The 22,497-nt window shown below is 41.4% G+C and overlaps 1 protein-coding gene across 1 annotated transcript in view; it reads right to left on the bottom strand.

Moving 5' to 3' along the window:
• Positions 1–3,789: 3,789 nt before the first annotated feature.
• LOC112260796 overlaps positions 3,790–22,497 on the bottom strand; it is a 33,172-nt gene continuing 14,464 nt past the window's right edge. Inside the window, exons 5-12 of the mRNA XM_024436146.2 lie at positions 18,188–18,298; positions 17,488–17,611; positions 16,368–17,307; positions 15,971–16,059; positions 12,866–15,609; positions 10,029–10,171; positions 9,707–9,777; positions 3,790–9,057 (exon numbers count right to left, since the gene is read on the bottom strand). Coding sequence (XP_024291914.2) covers positions 5,435–9,057; positions 9,707–9,777; positions 10,029–10,171; positions 12,866–15,609; positions 15,971–16,059; positions 16,368–17,307; positions 17,488–17,611; positions 18,188–18,298 — 7,845 coding nt within the window. The 3' untranslated portion in view covers positions 3,790–5,434. The remainder of the gene's footprint in view (positions 9,058–9,706; positions 9,778–10,028; positions 10,172–12,865; positions 15,610–15,970; positions 16,060–16,367; positions 17,308–17,487; positions 17,612–18,187; positions 18,299–22,497) is intronic.

Below are 22,497 nucleotides of genomic sequence, written 5' to 3'. Positions count from 1 at the left end.
GATGCTGCCACCACCGTGCTACACCATAGGATGGTGCCAGGTTTCCTCCAGACGTGACACTTGGCATGAAGGCCAAAGAGTTCAATCTTCGTTTCATCAGACCAGAGCACTTGTTTTCATGGTCTGAGTCCTTTAGGTGCCGTTTGGCAAACTCCAAACGGCGGCCTGTCATGTGCCTTTTACTGAGGTGTTGCTTCCGTCTGGCCACTACCATGAAGGCCTGATTGGTGGAATGTTGCAGAGATGGTTGTCCTTCTGGAAGGTTCTCCCATCTTCTAAGAGGAACTCTGGAGTTATGTGACCATTGGGTTGTTAGTCACCTCCCTGGCCTAGGCCCTTGTCCCCCGGTTGCTCAGTTTGGTTGGGTGGCCAGCTCTAAGAATCTTGGTGGTTACAAACTTGCATTTAAGAATGATGGAGGCCACTGTTTTCATGGGGACCTTCAATGCTGCAGACATTTTTTCGTACCCTTCTCCAGATCTGTGCCTCGACACCATCCTGTCTCGGAGCTCTACGGACAATTCATTCAACCTCATGGCTTGGTTTATTCCCTCACATGCACTGCCAACTGTGGGACCTTATATAGACAGGTGTGTGCCTTTCCAAATCATGCCCAACAATTGAATTTACCACAGGTGGACAGACTCCAATGAAGTTGTAAAAAACATCTCAAGGATGATCAATGAAACAGGATGCACATGAGCTCAATTTTGACTCTCATAGCAAAGGGTCTGAATACTTATGTAAATAAGGTATTTCTGTTTTTTATTTGAAATAAATTTGCAAACATTTATTTAGCTAATTTCATTATGGGCTATTGTCTGTAGATTACTGAAAAAATATAATCTCAATGGGTCTGAATACTTTCCGAAGCCACTGTATATACTGAACAAAAAAATATATATAACATGCAACAATTTCAAAGATTTTACAGTTCACAGAAGGAAATCAGTCAATTGAAATTACAAAAATTATGCGCTAATCTATAGATTTCACAACTGGGCAGAGGTGCAGTTGGGAGCCAGGCCCAGCCAATCAGAATTACTCCCCAGCCCCCCACTAAGTATTGAGGGAGTGTGCAATTAACATGAAATTCTCTGGAAACAGCTCTGGTGGACATTCCTGTAGTCATCACGCCAATTGCATGATCCCTCACAACTTCTGTGGCATTATGTGTGTGACAAAACTGCACATTTTAAAGTGGCCTTTTGTTATCCGCAGCACAAGGTGCACCTGTGTAATGATGATGCAGTTTAACCAGCTTCTTGATAGGCCACACCTGTCAGGTGGATGGATTATCTTGGCAACGAAGAATTGCTCACTAACTGGGATGTAAAAGAAATTGTGCACAACATTTGAGAGAAATAAGATTTTTGTGCATATGGAATATTTTTGGGATCTTTTATTTCAGATCATGAAACATGGGACCAACACTTTACATGTTGGGTTTATTTTTGTTCAGTATATTATAGTCATAAAAAAAGCACTCTCAGACTCAGCCATGCCTTTTAATTTGTCTTCTTTAATATATTGAAATGTATCACACCAATGTCAACTTTAAAAAACGGATGGATAAACATGTAAATACAAAGCGTCGTAGATGCTTTTATCCAAAGTGACTTACAGTATACAGTGACATGACATTTAAGCATTATAAAAATGTTATAAAAGTGGGTAATTAATGATATATAGAGAGAGGGAGAAAGAATATACAGTTACCACATTTTGACATTAAGTAAAAAGAAAAACATGCACACAAAAAAGTCACTTCAGCTCGGCCGATAGGCAACCCATAGCTTTTATCCAAAGTGACTTACAGTATACAGTGACATTACATGATAGTTAAGTGTTATAGAAGTGTTAAAAAAGTGGATAAAGAGGGAGAGAAAGGGGAAAGAAGATATATAGTTTGTCACATTTTTGTAAAGAATAATAAAAAGGAATGTCTCTTAGCCCAGTCCAGAGGCAACCCCCAGAGTTTGTGTCCCAGGTGGGGACAGAACTCACTGTTACAATGGTGCTGTAACCCGGATCACAGACTACTGTAGCAGACTACTAGGGGGTGAGTGTAGTGGATGAGAAACTTACAGGCTAGAACTAGTAGTCACCATGTGGTGAAGTCATCCTCACCAAGATCTTAAGTGAACCGTTTCCCACTGTGTCACAAGCTCTGTCTGTCAGTACAGTTCACTTCAGTGCCAAGTGTTGTGTACATGTTGGTGCTCTATTTGCCTTTCAGTCTGGGTCCTAGATTATAAAGGTTCTAAAGATTTTCAGAGTATGAATGCTGATCTAGGATCAGCTACTCCTTCTCTTATTTATTATTATCTGAAAGGCAAAAACACTGAGAATAGGGGCCCAGGTTCAGGAGAACTACCGCCATATTTCTACACTTTTGAGTTCCTATTCCTACACATTGTTATGAAACCGATTGACTCGCCTACTGACTCGTTATGTCTAGGGGTCCTAAGCCTACATACTTAACTACCAAACCTATTCTAACTTCTCCCCCAACAAGAAAAAACCTCACAGTCACCACAATCTATTTTCCTGAATTTTTCAAAACTTGTAATACACCCCCCCATAAAACTTCCTTAACTAAAGAGACCAATATGTACACTAGTGCTGAGCGATTAGCCTACATTTCGGTTTAATTTAGCTTTCAATTATTTTAATTCAATTTAGTTTGTTTTTTGTGTGAGCTCAAAGCACTGATTTTTAGAAAGAAATCTGAGAAGCACAAACTGTGGGACATAGGAAGTTGTCGTTTTCAAAAGGCAAAAATTAAACATAGTTTAGCGCAGAAAATATTGTCTGCGCTAAACTGTTTCATTTTTGCCTGAACCTGCAAAACTCGAACTTGAGGGAGAGGAACAGAGACACAGAGTCCTCACACAAATCATCCTTCTCCCCATCTGGTTTGCAATCTTCTGAACATGAGCATCTTAACAAACTGGGGATACCTCAAAACTCTCCTTGAGAGTCTCCGCCCCCTGAGAGACCAACTCCATTCACAGCGCCCATGGTCACACGCACCAAGCTCCATCTGAGAGGTGTCCAGTGATTAGAGACCTGGAGCAACCACCAACAGGGACAAGTGAACATTGACCAACATCTTCCTCTCCTCACACTTAACTTCACAAAACTCACTCTGTAGTGGATCTGGCTTTTCCAAACCCAATTCTTCAAGCACCCTATTCTTGTAACAAGACACAGCCGTGTCATCCCGCAAGACCCAGACTGGGTCTTCCAGCGGATCCTCACTAATCTCACAGAATATGTCAGCTAAAGGAACAAAATCATCACTGACAAACTCTGAATCCAACAGATCACTCGGGGAACCAAATGCTTTCTCAGACCACCAAGAGAACCTAGTTGCTCAGTGTCACTCAACATAACAAAGAACGTCTCCCATAAATTGAAACATGAATCAACCTCATCCTGTGCAGATGGCACACTTCCTCACATACAGTGCCGTGAAAAAGTATTTGCCACCTTTCTGATTTTCTCTATTTTTGCATATTTTTTATACTGAATGTTAGATCTTCAACCAAAACCTAATGTTAAAGGAAACCTAAGTTAAACATTTTTATTTAAATATAATAATGTATTAACAGTTATGGAACACCCAATTCCCCTGTGTGAAAAAGTAATTGCCCCCTTACACTCAATAACAGGTTGTGCCAACTTTAGCTGCAATGACTGCAACTAAATGTTTCCTGTAGTTGTTGATCATTCTTTCATATCGCTGTGGAGGAATTATGGCCCACTCTTGCATGCAGAAATGCTTTAACTTAGCAACATTTGTGGGTTTTCAAGAATGAACTGCTCGTTTCAAGTCCTGCCACAACATCGCAATTGGGATTAGGTTTGGACTTTGACTAGACCATTTCAAAACTTCAAATATGTTGCTTTTTAGACATTTTCATGTAGACTTGATAGTGTGTTTTGGATCATTGTCTTGCTGCACCATGCTTGACCGTTGGGTTTGAGGTTCTTACTTTGGAATGCAGTGTTTGGTTATCACCAGGCATTATGGGATCCATGTCGTCCAAAAGTTCACTCAAGTTTGTCAAAAAGCACCTTGATGATCATCAACTCTTGGAAGAATGTTCTATCGACAGAACATTTAAAATTATAACTTTTTGGATGGCATGGGTCCCATTATGCCTGGCATAAACCAAAACACTGCATTCCCACAGTAAGAACCTCACACGAACAGACAAGCATGGTGGTCGTAGTGTGATGGTTTGGGGATGCTTTGCTGCCTCAGGACCTTGACAACTTCCCTTAATAGAAGGAACCAAGAATTCTGCTCTATATCATAGAATTCTTCAGGAGAATGTCAGGCCATTCGTCTATGAGCTGAAGCTGAAGCGCAGCTGGGTGATGGAGCAAGACAATGATCCAAAACACACAATCGACATAAAAATGGCTAAAAAAGCAACACATTTAAAGTTTTGGAATAGCCTAGTCAAGCCTAGTTAAGTCCCGACCTAATCCCAATTGAAATGTTGTGGCAGGACCTGAAACGAGCAATTCATGCTTGAAAACCCCAAAATGTCGCTGAGTTACAGCAGTTCTGCATGGAAGAGTGGGCAAAAACTCCTCCGCAGCCACATGAGACTGATCAACAACTACAGGAAGCGTTTGGTTGGAGTCATTGCAGCTAAAGGTGGCATAGACTGTTATTGAGTGTAAGGGGGGAAATTACTTTTTCACACAGGGGAAATGGGTGTTGCATAACTTTGTTAATGAAATAAGTATGTAATTGTGTTATTTGTTCACTCAGGTTCCCTTTATCTAATATTATATTTTGGGTGAGGATCTGATAATTCAGTATAACAATAATGCAAAAGCAGAGAACATTAGAAAGCGGACAAATACTTTTTCACGGCACTGTATATCTCTGCCCAGAAGTTCTAACCCGAGATACACACAAGAATAAACTTTCTCACTATGATGAACCATTACCTGGAAACCACCGTCTAGTTTGGCAAAGAATGTTTCCTCTATGTCCCCACATAACTCATCCTTCTCCCCATCTGGTTTGCCATCAGCACTCTTATGAACATGAGTAGCTTCACAAACCGGGGATACCTCAAAACTATCGAGAGACTCCGCCACCTAAGAGACAACTGACTTTTCACTCCGGTTATGCTGCGTTCATAACATCTCGCAAATCCCTACATACGACTGGGAAAGATCCACTTGAATGCCCCTCCAACTGGTAATTACTAGTGGGAATCTCTCTATCATCTCTAAATACCTAACCTAATCCATAACAATAGCTACAAAAAAAACAAATACATATAAGGAAGTTGTTGCTGTTCATCATTTTCTTATAACCTTAAATTGCAGGGCTTTTAGTTTTGTTGTATGTATTGTTGACACCGGTATCACCTGTATCTCGTTCTTAGCTTCTCTGTTTGGCTCAGATTGAGTCCTGGAGAGGCCCTGGGATGTTGGTTGAGTTTGGTTCTTTGTCATTGAGCATCTCATTTACCCCTGAATCATTTACAGACCTTCTGTCCCCCTGTGGGTCAATGTCCTTAATAGGTTGGTATTGACTGATATCATCACTATAGACTTCATGGAGGCTATTCAAGTCAACATCCTTCATGGGTTGGTAGTGACCGATCTCCTGACTGAAGTCTTCATGTAGGCTATTCGGGTCAGTATCCTTCATAGGGTGGTATTGACTGATCTCCTGACTGTAGTCTTCATGGAGGATACTCAAGTCAACATCCTTCATGGGTTGGTATTGACTGATCTCCTGACTGTAGTTTTCATGGAGGCTATTCAGATTTACATCACTACTCATGCTGATATCAGAGTCATTAGAGAGCTCTTCAAAGAACTCTTCAAAGCTCTTCAAACCCAACACAGGCCCGCTCTTTGAAGGCCCGCCTATGTTGCTGGAGCTTGGTTGTTGGAGCCTTGTCATGATTCCTGTTTCATTCACATTTTTCTTACATCTACCATCTACCGAAGACAGTAATTCCTTCGCCATCACATCAGAACATTTTTCCCTACAAAGTTTTTTCGTTTTCAGGTGTGTTTTCAAATCAGTATGAAATATAAATGTCTTTGGACACACCAGGCACTTGATGGGGCCATTGTTGAAGTGTTTTAACATGTGCCTTCGCATGTCACATGCCTTTGAGGATATTTTCCCACACACATGGCACTTTTTGGAACAGTCTTTTGTGTGTCCTTTCAGATCATCTGGGAGCTGGAAAATGTCCCCACAGTAAAGACACTTGTACTCACCAGGGTTGGATTGGTCAACGTCCTTAATGGCTTGGCATTGACTGATCTCCTGACTGTTGTCTTCATGGAGGCTATTCAGGTTCACATCACTACTCATACTGTTATTGGATTGCTGCAAATCATGTGAAAACTCTTCAATGCTATTTGAAGGCCCGCCTGTGTCGCTGGAGCTTGGTTGTTCGCAACTTGCCATGACTTCTGTTTCATTAACATTTTTCTTACATCTGTCATCTACTGAAGACAGTAATTCCTTTGCCATCACCCCAGAACATTTCTCCCTACATAGTTTCTTTGTTTTCAGGTGCTTCTTCAAATCAGTATGGTATACAAAAGTCGCTGGACACACCGGGCACTTGATGTGGCCATTGTAGTGTTTTAACATGTGCCTTCGCATGCCGCATGCCGTCGAAGTTGATTTCCCACACACATGGCACTTCCTGGAACAGTCTTTTTTGTGTTCTTTCAGATCATGTCGGAGCTGGAAAGTCTTCCTACAGTAAGGACAATTGTACTCACCAGGGTTGGATTGCTCAACATCCTTAATAGGTTGGTATTGACTGATCTCCTGACTGTAGTCTTCATAGAGGCTATTCAGGTCAACATCCTTAATGGGTTGGTATTGACTGATCTCCTGACTGTAGTCTTCATCGAGGCTATTCAGGTCAACATCCTTAATGGGTTGGTATTGACTGATCTCCTGACTGTAGTCTTCATCGAGGCTATTCAGGTTCACGTCACTATTCATACTGATATCGGAGTCATTAGAGAGCTCTTCAAAGAACTCTTCAAAGCTCTTCAAACCCAACACAGGCCCGCCCTTCGAAGGCCCACCTGTGTTGCTGGAGCTTGGTTGATCGCAACTTGTCATGACTCCTGTTTCATTAACATTTTTCCTACATCTACCATCTACTGAAGACAGTAATTCCTTCGCCATCACATCAGAACATTTCTCCCTACAAAGTTTTTTTGTTTTCAGGTGTGTTTTCAAATCGGTATGGAATATAAACGTCTTTGGACACACCGGGCACTTGATGGGGCCATTGTTGTCATGTTTTAACATGTGCCTTCGCATGTCACATGCCTTTGAGGATATTTTCCCACACACATGGCACTTTCTGGAACAGTCTTTTGTGTGGCTTTTCAGATCATCTGGGAGCTGGAAAGTGTCCCAACAGTAAGGACAATTGTACTCACCAGGGTTGGATTGGTCAACGTCCTTAATGGGTTGGTATTGACTGATCTCATCACTGAAGTCTTCATGGAGGCTACTTAAGTCAACGTCCTTAATGGGTTGGTATTGACTGATCTTGTCACTGTGGTCTTCTTCAAGGCTATTAAGGTTCATATCACTACTCATGCCGTTATCGGATTGCTGCGAGTCATGAGAGAGCTCTTCAATTCTCTTCGAAGGCCCACCTGTGTTGCTGGAGCTTGGTTGTTGGCTGTTTGTCATGACTGCTGTTTCTTTCAACATTTTCCAACATCTACCGCCTCCTGAAGACAGTATTTCTTTCATCATCACATCAGAACATTTCGCTCTACAACGTTTTTTCAGTTTCAGGTGCTTCTTCAAATCAGGATGGTATATAAAAGTCATTGGACACACCGGGCACTTGTAGGGGCCATTGTTGTTGTGTCTTAACATGTGCCTTCGCATGCCGCGTGCCGTTGAAGTTGTTTTCCCACACACATTGCACTTTCTGGAACAGTCTTTTGTGTGTCCTTTCAGATCACGTGGTAGCTGGAAAGTGTCCCCACAGTAAGGACACTTGTAATCTCCAGGGTTGGATTTGAGGTGGATCTTGGTTGTAATTACATCATCAGAAAATGTCTTCCTATAAGACCTTTTCAATCTTCGGGGCAATTTCAAATCAGCATTGTTCTTCACCTTGACATCAGAACATTTCTCCCTACATAGTTTCTTTGTTTTCAGGTGCTTCTTCAAATCAGTATGGTATACAAAAGTCATTGGACACACCGGGCACTTGATGGGGCCATTGTTGTTGTGTTTTAACATGTGCCTTCGCATTTCCAGCTTTCGAGAACTTATTTTCCCACACACATGGCACTTTCTGGAACAGTCTTTTGTGTGTCCTTTCAGATCACGTGGTAGCTGGAAAGTGTCCCCACAGTAAGGACACTTGTAATCCCCAGGGTTGGATTTGAGGTGGAGCCTGGTTGTAATTACTTTATCAGAACATCTTTTCAATCTCAGGTGTGATCTCAAATCACAATTTAAGATAAAAGTCTTTGGACACACAGGGCACTTGTATGCGCCATTGTTGAAGTGAAGTAGTAGGTGCCTTTGCAAACTTACAATACGAGTAGTTACTTTCCCGCACACATGGCACATTATGGAACAGTCTTTTGTGTGTCCTTTCAGATCAGATTTCTTGTCTCTTTTCGGATTATTTTTTTTGGCTCTATTCAGATGAGTTTTCTTGTCTCCTTTCAGATCTGGCTTTTTGTCTCTTTTCAGATCAGGGTTTTTTTTCAGATATTTTTTTTGCTGGATAGTTCCCCCATGGTAGTCATCACCACTCTTCTTCTCCTCACAGCTACTCTTCTGGTGTTCCTCTAAGTCCTCACTGAATTCAAAGTCTTGCCCACACAGGGTGCATTGGTGTGACCTCTGTTCAATGTGAGATCGCATGTGTCTTGTCAAGCCCAGTGTTTCAGTGAAAGTCTTGCGACAGAAAGAGCATGCTTTGACTCGTTGACTTCTTTTGTGAGAGGATGGCTCAGGAGTTAGTGAGTCCTGAGGTACACTCTCTGAGACACCACCTAGTGTTGAAAAGAGAAAAGTGAGCAAGACATCCACATATTATTGACAAAAACAAAGGTACTGCAGCCTAAAAGATACAGTGAAAGTGTTCACTGAACTCAAAGAATGATACACATAAGCACTTGGTTATTCTGACAGCAGAATAGCATGGACGCTTAGGTCTAGTGTTGGATTCTGGGTGAAACTTTGAAAATTGTTATACTCAGAAGTATAGGAACATTAGGTACTAAAGAGACATGAGGGGTGCCATAATGAAGCTTGGGAAGGGCTGAGTGCAGGGAACACGATCGCATGTGGCAGTACTAATAATGGGAGAAACCATTGAAGGCTCATATATCTCAGCTCCCTGCTCAGCAATAATGATGCACTGTTTAGCGATAAGGAGACTCCACCCAAAGTGAAGTATGAATACTACCACGCGGGAAGCCATGTTTGTGTCTGAAGTACAGCTGTAGCAACCCTTTGGGAAGAATTCAACTTGGTTAAGCTTCTCTAGTGTCCATGAGTTATTTACTCTGAAAATTAGAACATAACACTAGTAACCAATTTCTCTGCATCTTTAAGGCTGTCATTTGTAGTTTGTTTATTCAGTAGTTTTGAATAAAGAGCTCATGTTCACTGTTCTACACACTAAGGAACACTCCTTACCAGAATCACAGACAGTGGTCCTTTTAATGACAGTGGTCCAAAGTTTATTATCTGATGGTTCGGCATCTTCCCTGAGGACAGACAAATATAAAGTCAGTTATGATTTTCAATGGGTAAGTTCACTTCCAAGGTCCTAGCCACTACAATAGGGGCATTCAAATCTGGGCCTCGAGGTCTTCACCACTGCTGTTATTCGCCCTTCCCCCAATAACCTCTGAAATCAGGGACAGATTCAATCCTCTGTACACTAGGTGAGTGTATTCCTTGGTCAATTAATTTTCTACCTGGATTTGAATTCCTCTGTTCCACAGCTGACACTCACTCAGTTTCAGGTGACCGCTCTCTTTTCACACCCTTTGCTTCGCTCTTCTCATTTTTGACACCACGTCCTCTTTTCTGTTTTCTCTTTCTGCCTCTTCTTTTCTGTCCGTGGGAACCCGTGGCCTCAGCCTGCAGTTTCCCGCTCTGTATAAAATATAGATTATGGTCATAAAAATGCACACTGACTTAAAGCCTTGCCTTTTCATTTATTTTCTTGAATTAACTTAAATGTATCACACTTAAGCAAAATTGAAATCAAGGTGGATCAACATGTAGATAACACCAGATGGTATAGATGCTTTTATCCAGTGACAAAATGATATTGAAGTGTCATAAAAGTGGATAATTTATGATATATAGGAAGAAAATGGGGATAAAATATATAGTAGTTCAATTTTGACCTATATATATATAATAAATAAATAAAAGGAATGTCTCTTAGCCCAGTCCAGAGGCAACCCCCAGAGTTGGTGTCCCAGGTGGGGACAGAACTCACTCTCTTACAATGGTGCTGTAACCCGGATCACAGACTACTGTAGCAGACTACTAGGGGGTGAGTGTAGTGGATGAGAAACTTACAGGCTAGAACTAGTAGTCACCATGTGGTGAAGTCATCCTCACCAAGATCTTAAGTTTAATTTTACCTTTATTTTACTTGGCAGGTCAGTTAAGAAAAAATTCTTATTTTCAATGACGGCCTAGGAACAGTGGGTTAACTGCCTGTTCAGGGGCAGAACGACAGATTTGTACCTTGTCAGCTCGGGGATTCGAACTTGCAACCTTTTGGTTACTAGTCCAACGCTCTAACCACTAGGCTACCCTGCCACCCCAAGTGAACCATTTCCCACTGTGTCACAAGCTCTGTCTGTCAGTACAGTTGACTTCAGTGCCAAGTGTTGTGTACATGTTGGTGGGATGAAACACACTCCGTTACAGCAACATGTTGGTGCTCAATATGCCTTCCAATCAGGGCCCTAGATACAAAAGCTTCTCAAAGAACGAGTGCTTATTTATTATGATCTGATATGAGAGCAGCACTCCTATTCTGAGACACTTTGTGAATAGGGGCCCAGTTTAGGAGAGCTACCGCCATATTCCTTACATTTTCGAGTTTCTACACATCTGCAAAAACTAATGCAATATGGAGAAAGGGGTTGAATGCCATTGTTGTCCTTCATTTCAGGGCTCCAGACTGTGACCATTTAGTCCCTCTGACTTGGCTGTGCAAGTAAAAACAAATAATTGGTCTCACTGGTGCAAGCTGAACATTCTACCCGGTCAACTCAATCAAAACATCCTATTTTGTTGGCTGGATAAAACCGTGAATCTGTTAAATAGTAAAGTACATTATCCTCATGATTCCTGTAATAAAAGTGTCTGCCCTGCCTGTTTCACTGGGGCCGGAAGTAACAAGATAGCTTCTCACACTCTCTATCGCCCCTCGTGATTGTATACCACTTCAAAATGCAATTGCGTGAAAGAAACAACTTTGGGAACAACTAGTTGTCCATATTAAAGAGAGGAGTGTCTCAGCTTTCTGTAGGTATACTTTTATTTCTTAACTATCATTACTGAGCTCAAAGCACACTGTTTTGCAATCAAGATACCTGATATGGCTTTGAAACACAGAGCGTGCAAAATTGTGCATCGGCAATCACGAGCGCACTATGCCTCATTGCAAAGTTTTTTTTAGGACATTACATTTACTGTTAGATTAACACATGGCTACTAGCAGTAGGTGTTATATTTAGAGTTCTAGCTAATGTGATCTATCTATCTAATACATTTTGGGTTTTCACTTCCTCAGGTGGTGAATTAGTACCAACAATCTGTACCAATTGAATTAGGCCTAAGCTATATATAATATTTGTGTACATGAAGATGAGGAATGCAAATTCATCTCTATTGAACAAAAAAATATGAAAATTCTAAAGCCCCTTTTCCTCCCCTATTTCGTGATATCCAATTGGAAGATACACTCTTGTCCCATCGCCGCAACTCCCGTACGGACTCGGGAGAGGAGAATGTTGAGAGCCGTGCGTTCTCTGAAACACGACCCTGCCAAGTCACACTGCTTCTTGACACACTGCTTGCTTAACCCGGAAGCCAGCCGTACCAATCAGAGGAAACACCGTACAACTGGCAACCGTGTCAGTGTGCATGAGCACGGCCCGTCACAGGAGTAACGCTGGAGTGAGATGAGGACGAGGAACACTGCCCGGGATTGAACCCATATCTATAGTGACGCCTCAAGCTCTGCAGTGCCTAAAGCCCTATTTTGACAGTAAAATATAACACAAATAGCCTAATTGTCTACCCAAAATTCATGACAATCATTGGATTAGATTGGATACCAAAATATTTTGAATCATGCATTCCTGCTTGGACATGTTAGATGTAACAACTTATTTATTGAATACCATCTCAGTAGTCTATTACACTTCTTGATAAAGCATTATGAATGACTGACTTCATAAATGACATTTATTTATTATTCAAATAAGTTTGCTAATATGGAATAATTTGTGCTAAAACCATCAAACTAGTAGTAGAAGTAGTTTAAAGAAAAAATAAATGGTTTTAAACTTATCGTTCTATTTATTGTTATCGCACCAATTCAGGCAATTTACCGCATGATGGATGGTTGTTCCTATCGCCCAGGTCTATGTGATGCCCCTTTTTGGGGGTACCACCAAATAACAGCTGGTGCCACCAACTGAAGAAGTTAGTGGCACCAGCGCCATCAGGGGAAAATGAGTCTAGAGCCCTGAATTTCCTTAAAACCTCAAATTGCAGGGCCTTTAGTATTGTCATATCTATTGTCGAAACCGGTATCACCTGTATCTCGTTCTTCACTTCTCCGCTTATCTCTGGTTGAGAATCCTGGAGAGGCTTTGGGTCAGTCTGGGACACCTGCTTCCCTGTTAAGCCAATGGTTGAGTTTGGTTCTTTGTCATTGGGCATCTCATTTTCCAATGAATCATCCACAGACTTTTTGTCCTTCATGGGTTGGCATTGACTGATCTCATCACTGTAGTCTTCAGTGGTCACCATGGAGGCTTCATGGAGGCTATTCAAGTCAACATCCTTCATGGGTTGGTATTTACTGTAGTTTTCATTGAGGCTATTCAGCTTCACATCACTACTCGCGCTGTTATTGGATTGCTGAAAGTCATAAGAGAACTGTTCAAAGAACTGTTCAATATTCTTTGAAGGCCCACCTGTGTTGCTGGAGCTTGGTTGTTGGCAGCTTGTCATGACTCCTGTTTCATTTTTCCCACATCTACCATCTACTGATGACAGTAATTCCTTCACCATGACATCAGAACATTTCTCCCTACATTGCTTATTTTTTTTCAGGTGCATCTTCAAATCAGTACGGGATATAAAAGTCCTTGGACACACCGGGCACTTGTAGGGGCCATTGTTGTTGTGTTTTAACATGTGCCTTCGCATGCCGCATGGCTTCAAAGTGGTTTTCCCACACACATGGCACTTTCTGGAACAGTCTTTTGTGTGTCCTTTCAGATCATGTGGTAGCTGGAAAGTGTCCCCACAGTAAGGACACTTGTACTCACCAGGGTTGGATTGGAGATGGACCTTGGTATTAATTACTTCATCAGAACATTTTTCCCTACAAGATCTTTTCAATCTCAGGTGCGATCTCAAATCAGCATTTGTTATAAAAGTCGTTGGACACACAGGGCATTTGTATGCTCCATTGTTGAAGTGAAGTAGAAGGTGTCTTCGCAAACCCAACATACGAGTAGTTACTTTCCCGCACACATGGCACATTATGGAGCGATTTTTTGTGTGTCCTTTCAGATCAGGTTTTTTATCAGGTTTTTTGTCTGCTTTCAGATCAGGTTTTTTGTCTCTTTTCAGATGCGTTTTTTGCTGGACAGTTTCCCCACCATTGTCCTCACCAATGTCTTTTTTTATCTTCTCCTCACAGCTTCTCTTCTGGTGTTCCTCTAAGTCCTCACTGGAATCATAGTCTTGCCCACATTGGGTGCATTGGTGTGACCTCTGCTCAATGTGAGATCGCATGTGTCTTGTCAAGCCCAGTGTGTCAGTGAAAGTCTTGCCACAGAAAGAGCATGCCTTGACGCGCTGGCTTCTTTTGTGCGAGCTGTTGGATGGCTCAGGAGTTAACGAGTGCTGAAGTACAATCTCAGTTAGTAAGTCCTTAGGTACACTCTCTAAAGGTTTTTCTACGTTCTGCCCTTCGGTCATATGACCACTGTGCTCCTGTAGGTGAAAGCTTTTGTGAGAGGTGTTGAATGGTTCCGGACTTAATGAGTCCTGAGGTACAATCTCAGAGACTTCTTCTCTCTTCTGCCCTTCAGCCATCTGACCACTGTGCTCATCGGAATGAATTTTGTGAGAGGTGTTGGATGGCTCAGGAGTTAGTGAGTCCTGAGGTACCACCTCTGGGAGTTCTCTCTTCTGCCCTTCAGCCATCTGACCACTGTACTCCTCAGAATGAATTGTGTGAGCGGTGTTGGATGGCTCAGGAGTTAGTAAGTCCTGAGGTAGCATCTCTGGAAGTTCGTCTCTGTTCTGCTCTTCGAACATACGACCACTGTGCTCCTCGGGGTGAACTTTGTGAGAGGTGTTGAATGGCTCAGGAGTTCTTAAGTCCTGAGGAATCATCTCTGGCAGTTCGTCTCTGTTCTGCCCTTCGAACATATGACCACTGTGCTCCTCTGAATGAATTTTGTGAGAGGTGTTGGATGGCTCAGGACTTGGTGAGTCCTGAGGTACAATCTCAGAGGGTTCTTCCCTGTTCTGCCCTTTGGCCATCTGACCACTGTGCTCCTCTGATTGAATTTTGTGAGAGGTGTTGGATGGCTCAGGAGTTAGTGAGTCTTGAGGTACCACCTCTGAGGGATCTTCCCTGTTCTGCCCTTTGGCCATCTGACCACTGTGCTCCTCTGAATTCATTCTGTGAGAGGTGTTGGATGGCTCAGGAGTTAATGAGTCCTGAGGTACCACCTCTGAGGGTTCTTCCCTGTTCTGCCCTTTGGCCATCTGACCACTGTGCTCCTCTGAATTAATTTTGTGAGAGGTGTTGGATGGCTCAGGAGTTAGTGAGTCCTGAGGAACAATCTCTGAGAGTTCTTCCCTGTTCTGCCCTTCGGCCATCTGACCACTGTGCTCCTCTGAATGAATTCTGTGAGCGGTGTTGGATGGCTCAGGAGTTAGTGAGTCCTGAGGTACCATCTCTGAGACTTCTACTCTGTTCTGCCCTTCGGCCATATGACCACTGTGCTCCTCTGAAGGAATTCTGTGAGCGGTGTTGGATGGCTCAGGAGTTAATGAGTCCTGAGGTACCACCTCTGAGGGTTCTTCCCTGTTCTGCCCTTTGGCCATCTGACCACTGTGCTCCTCTGAATTAATTTTGTGAGAGGTGTTGGATGGCTCAGGAGTTAGTGAGTCCTGAGGTACCATCTCTGAGACTTCTACTCTGTTCTGCCCTTCGGCCATATGACCACTGTGCTCCTCTGTGTGAAAGGTCTGTATGGGCTGTTCCTCCTCCCTCTTATGAGATGATGGGAAATGAGAAGCATGGACTCCACCTAGTGTTGAAAAGAGAGAAGTGAGCAAGACATCCACATAGACATTAACTCAAAGTCAAAGAGAACAAGTAAGACAGATCCGGTGCTTGATAAAAACAGACTAGACCACATTTGAACAAATCTCAATACAGTGCAGTGAAGAGATATGGAACTTTCTTCAAATAAAGAACGAGGTACTGCAGCCTAATAGATGCAGGGAAAATGTTTACTGCAGAATATCTTGACCATTTTGGTCTAGTAACCACGTTCTTCTGCATCTTTAAGGCTGTCATTTCTAGTTTCTTATTCTTTATTCAGGAGTTTTGCATATCTAACGAGCTTGACGTTCACTGCTCTACACTCACTAAGGAACTTTTCTTACCAGATTCATCGACAGGGGCCCTTTCATTGAGCGGGACCCCTTTATTAACGCTGGTCCAAAGTTCATAATCTGATGGTTCAGCTTCTTCCCTGAGAAGAGACCAAAATGAAAGTCAGTTTTCAAATGGGTAAGTTCACTGCCAAGGTCCTAGCCACTACTAGTAACCGCTACTACTTCAAATCTGGACTGAGGTCTGCACCACTGATGGTTATAAACTTCTCCACAATACCCCTCGAATCAGGGACTGATTCAGTCCTCCGTACACTAGGTGAGTGTATTCTCTGAACAATCAATGATATTAATAAATGACTGTATAACCTGGGAGAAAAGAAAACCAGCAGCACTGCAGACCTTGAGGCCTGGATTTGAATACCTCTGTTCCACAGTGGATACTCACTCAGTTTCAGGTGACTGCTCTCTTTTCACACCCTCATTTTTGACACCACATCGTCTTCTCCATTTTTTCTTTCTGCCCCTTGTTTTTTTCCCTTGAGAACCTGTTGCTTCAGCCTGCAGTTTCCCTCTCCTTATAACCAGTTTTAGAGAGGGCTTGGGTAATGGCACATCGCTTATGTCAAGCGTGTGTGCTCCAATCTTCTCAATCTTTAATCTTGTGATACCAGGTCCTGTTTTCTCTCCTCCTTTTCCACCTCTTTTTTTCTGTACTTGGGAACTCGTCGGATCATCCAGCAGTACCCCTCTCTTTAGGGTCAGTGTTAGCGGGGACTTGGGTAGCGGCATATCGCTTATATCAAGTGTGTGTGATTTAATCTTCTCATTTGTAATACCACGACCTCTTCTCCGTTTCTTTTTTCTGTCAATTCCTTTCGGTCCTGGGCGTCTTGTCTCAGCCTGCAGTCTCCCTCTCCTTAGAATCAGTGTTAGCAAGGACTTGGGTAACGGCATATTGCGAATGTCAAGCCTGTTCAACCGCAGTACGGGATGACGGCGCAGACAGGAAGCAGTCAAGCGGCTGGTTTTCAGCCCACTGCGAGTCTGAGGGCAGAGAACAGCTTTATCTCTCCTGGTTTCTTTGATCAACTCTTTGTTGATTGTCTTTCGTTTAACGGTTATCTCAGTGGCGTCCTCTATAGTCTTGACTTCGACCTCCACAGAAGCAGAACGGGCTGGTGGCTTTACAGTCCAGACCTTACGATCTGCCATTCTGCAGTCCCAGCTCATCTCTGGTTCATCAGATGGGAAAGGGGTTTGATATCCCTTTATGGTGGGATAGGACTGTCTCTCTGGGCCTGCTTGGCAAGAGGCAATTTCTTCCTTCACAGAGGAAGGGAAAGACAGTGAAGAGAGGATGTAGTCACCACCAGTGGATCTTAGAGCTAGAAAAGGAGAGACCGTCACAGGTTAACATCAGGAATATCTTAACTACATTTCCAGCATTTCCTAAGTTCTACCGGAAAATATTGAAATATTAGGACAGAAGTGTTTTTTTTAAACAAAGAAAATAAATTCAGGCAAACAGGCAAGTAAATGATTTCCAAATCCTGCACCCCACCTACCATTGGTGTCTAAGTGATGTCCATTTTTATGGTGATGGAGGAGTGCCTGTAATGGCTCAGGGTGAGCCACAGACTGCACACACTCCTCTAAGAGAGCAGGGGCAAGGCTGAGCCAAGATGCAGTCTAAGAGATGGAGAAATTAACAATTGTTACAAAACCAATTAACTAGCCTGCTAATATTGCTGAAGTGGTAGTGTCTAATCATGCATCTAAGACCTAACCTACCTAACCTATTCCGTAACAAAATGGTGTTTCAAGGTTTTGTTTGGAATGAGAGGCACTTTGGGACACATTCTTACTTGAGAGCCGAATTCATACTAGGGATGGGCACTAGTACTAATCCAAGGAGTGTATTTGATTGCTAATAATAAAATACAAATACAAAACATTTACAAATTATACTATTAAACAGGTTAAATGTATAAGCGCGGACAAAATTACAAACTCTAAGAAGTTTCAATTGTTTGTGGAGTGTGTCAAGTGCAGTGAAAATGTGTTATATTTCCTTATCAGAACAAGCAGAAATTACAGCAACCGACACCATAACGTAAACTTTATTTTGCATTCAGCCCCGTTTCACATTGACATGAGAGTACTAGAGAACTAAAATAATTATAATATGAGAGTACTCGAACATGGACATTCTTTCAAATGACCATCCCTAATTCATACCTCAGATGATGTACAGTACAATAATACCTGCTTAAGGTTTGGAGCAGGAATCAGTTTCTCCAGCCTGGACAGGAACTCCCACACAAGAATCTGCAGTGTTGAGTCATACTTGGGGCCATACTCCTCTGGAAAAACATTCTGATAGACAGGACAAGCAGATGACAGTAAAAAGTACATACAGTGCCTTCAGAAAGTACTCACACCCCATTACTTCTCCCACATTTTGTTGTGTTACAGGATGAATTTTAAATGAATTAAATGGAGAAAAAAATTGTCACTGGCCTACACATAATAATACCTCATAATGCCAAAGTGGAACTTTTAATTTATTTGTAGACATGACTTAAAAATTAAAAGCTTAAATGTCTTAAGTAGTCATCAATAAGTAGTCAACCCCATTGATAGGGCAAGCCTAAATGAGTAAAAATGTGCTTAACAAGTCACATAATAAGTTACCTGGACTCACTCTGTGTGCAGTAATAGTGTTTAACATTATTTTATTATGACTACCTCATCTCTGTACCCCACACATACAATTATCTGTAAGGCCCCTCAGTCGACCCGTGAATTTCAAATATAGATTCAAAGACCAGGGAGGTTTTCCAATGCCTCACAAAGATGGCACCTATTGGTAGATGGGTAAAAATAAAAAGCAAACATTGAATATCCCTTTGAGAATGGTGAAGTTATTAATTACACTTTGGATGGTGTATCAATACACCCAGTCACTACAAAGATACAGGCGTCCTTCCTAACTAAGTTGCTGGAGAGGAAGGAAACACCCAGGGATTTCACCATGAGGCCAATAGTGACGTTAAAACAGTTACAGACTTTAATGGCTGTGATAAGAGATAACTGAGGATGGATCAACAACATTGTAGTTACTCCACAATACTAACCTAATTGGCAGAGTGAAAACGTTCCTGCTGTTCTGTTTTTATTGCCAGTCTGCACGTTCAAACTAAAACAATGTAACTAACAATGGCATCTTTATGCATTCATTAAAAAAATTAGTATAAAAATACCTTTTCAAAATGCCGATGTTTATTTAGTTATGGATCCCCAATGAATTACTATGGGAATAAATATCACTGAATTACAGAAATATCCTCCATATGTACTTATTGGCGGAGAGTCATGTTATGTTTTTCGATATACTGTAGGCCTACAGTAGCCGACATGAGTCTCACTAGTGTTGAGTAATGTGCTGTTAAAAGTGGTGTAGGTCTTATTGATTTAAAGAGCATATTGAAGTTAAAAGCAATAGCCTACAACTATTTTAGCAGATTCGTGTGGCTCTGAGACAAGCATGGGGACTGGTCTTGATAAATCAATGGGATTTTTATTTTCACTGAATCTCCGTTTCGGTATTGGTTAGACAAGAATTAGAAAATTAGGGTGTAGAAATGTTATGCTCTTAGTGTAACCTTTATTTTACTGGGAAAGTCAGTTAAGAACAACTTCTTAATTACAAATGACAGCCTACTCCTTCCTCCCTGTTGGGGAATTGAACGCTGGTCTCCGCAGGACACTGGATTCTTTAGCTAAATAGCCCAGTACTGTACTCCTGACCGTCACGTTGTACAGCTCCTTATTTTCCAGTCCATCCTTACGGAAACCCAGAGGGTTTTTAATTTTTCTTGGAATAGAAACACCATAATATTAATCAAAATAATCCCAAACAAATTGTTGCTTACTGGAAAATACTCTTTCAAACACACAGTCACGTTGTACAGCGCTATTATGGCTATTAGCAGGGCTATATTTTGGCCTTTATGGGCGTGCACAATTGGCCCAGTGTATCTCTCCCTCTAAAAACAAAAATAAATGTTTTGGCCTTTACAAATATTATTTTGGGATTTATTCAGATTACAATTGCTCTGTTTTTAAATAAAAAAAAAACAAAATAACGTCCAAAATATCGTTATATATTATCAATCATATAGCCGGCACCTACATAAAGCTGAGTGACTCACTCATTCATGGCTTTGGATCAAAATAAATAAGTACCAACATTCTTTCTGATAGTCTTTAATAAAGAAATGTTTTGGTTATCCTGACCTGGACACCATGTACAGTATTATAATAGCCCATTACGGGCTGTTAGCAGGACAATATATCTTCACCAACACCTTTCTGTATTTTGATACTTTTTGGATGGGGGCTCTTGCAGTGCAAAATGCGTTGCTACAGATGTAGGTTCGATACCTGTGCCGGCCGCCACTGGGAGACCCATGAGGTGGCTTTTGGTTTTAATTTCGAATCCTTCAACATAGTGACACATCATATTTTTCAAATTTCAATAGCTCTTTAACCATTACTCCTAAAACGATCAAAACTGGTTCTAGCTTTTTGTTGGTATACATCTCACACGATTTTAAATTATTTATTTTAATTTGTGAAATTCAATAGTGTCTTGGTCATGTGACCCACACACCTCAAACAAGGTTCATAATGTACACTCAGTGGGCCTACACATTGGACGTTTTTTGTTTGTCCATTTGCATCTCATGAGATTTTACAAGAATTTATGATTGATTCAAATTTCAACAACTCCTTAGTCTTATGACCTACGACCCTCAAACTACTTTCAGAATATCCACTGAGTAGCCATATATGTAGCACAAGCTTTTGTTTTAATTTAGAATCCTCCAATCCTCTATATGTAATTATTGGCGGAGAATCATGTCACGTTTTTAGACATACTGTTGGCCTACCGTAGGCGACATGAGTCTCACTGGTGTTGAGTAATGTGCTGTTAAACGTGGTGTAGGTCTTATTTATTTAAAGAGCATGTTGAAGTTAGAAGCAATATGATTTAGCACCGTTTCACGCTACTCTGAGACAAGCATGGTCTTGATAAATGAAATGAGATTTTTATTTTCACTTAATCTCAGTTTTGGTATTGGTTAGACTAGAATTAGAAAATTAGGGTGTGGAAATGTTATGCTCTTAGTGTAACCTTTATTTAAGTAGGCAAGTCAGTTAAGAACAAATACTTATTTACAAGGACAGTCTACTCCTTCCTCCACGTCGGGGAATTGAACCCCAGTCTCCCATGTGCCCTGCCCACACGACAGAGATTCTTTAGCTAAATGGCCCAGTACTGTACTCCCGACCGTCACGTTGTACCGCGCCATAACGGAAACCGAGGGTTTTCATTTTTCTTGGAATAAAAAAACGATAATATAGAGCAAATTAATTAAGCAAGTACCAGTCAAAAGTTTGGACACACCTACTCATTCCAGGGTTTTTCTTTATTTTTACTATTTTCTACATCGTAGAATAATAGTGAAGACATCACAACTACGAAATAGCACATATTGAATCAGTTAAGAACAAATTATTATTTACAAGGACAGCCTACTCCTTCCTCTTCATCGGGGAATTGAACCCCAGTCTCCCGTGTGCCCGCATTCTTTATTACAGCCATTATTGAAGGCTATCAAATGCTTCTCAAATATGGTAGTCAAACTAGCATTAATGGTACCAGTGGTTCACACTTAAATAAAGTGCCATAGAATTCTGTGGCAACATGCAAGCTGCGCCACAGCACGCTGCAACTTTTAAAGGAATGTAATACCACTGTAATACTGTAAAAAAAATGGCTAAGTAATTCACTTTTGGTCCTGAAAACAAAGTGTTACGTTTGGGGCAAATCCAATACAACACATTACCGAGTACCACTCTCTGTATTTTCAAGCATAGGTGGTGTTATGGGTATGCTTGTAAACGTTAAGGACTGTGGAGTTTTTCAGAATAAAAAAGAAACGGAATGGAGATAAGCACATGCAAAATCCTAGAGGAAAACCTGGCTCAATCTGCTTTCCACCAGACACTAAGAGAGGAATTCACCTTTCAGCAGGATAACCTAAAACACAAATCTACACTGGAGTTTCTTAACAAGAATACAGTGAATGTTGAGTGAGTGGCCGATTTACAATTTTGACTAAAATCTACTTGAAAATCTATGGCAAGACCTGAAAATGGTTGTCAAGCAATGATCAACGACCAATTTGACAGAGCTTGAAGAATGTTTTTTTTTTTTTATGAAAAAATGTTGCACAATCCAGGTGTGGAAAGTTCTTAACCAGTGGGCAAACCTGGTTGAAAAGTCCTATGACGTATTATTCTGGTCGCAAAATGGTTGAAATAGGACGTTTTGTTTTATGTATTTTTACTGACCAGAATATTATGTATTTTTCTGACCACCATACGACCAGTTGGTCATAATTCTGACCACTATTATGTGCTGCTATATGATGTAGCCTACTGGTGGTCATAGTTAAGACCGCGTCAGGTGGTCATTACCAGGTTATGATTACAGTTTATTACAT

Source organism: Oncorhynchus tshawytscha, linkage group LG10 (assembly GCF_018296145.1).
Source record: "Oncorhynchus tshawytscha isolate Ot180627B linkage group LG10, Otsh_v2.0, whole genome shotgun sequence".
In the NCBI taxonomy this organism is placed as follows: Eukaryota; Metazoa; Chordata; class Actinopteri; order Salmoniformes; family Salmonidae; genus Oncorhynchus; species Oncorhynchus tshawytscha.
The sequence above is the reverse complement of the archived record's forward strand: the minus strand, read 5'-3'. Positions and strand labels throughout refer to the sequence as shown.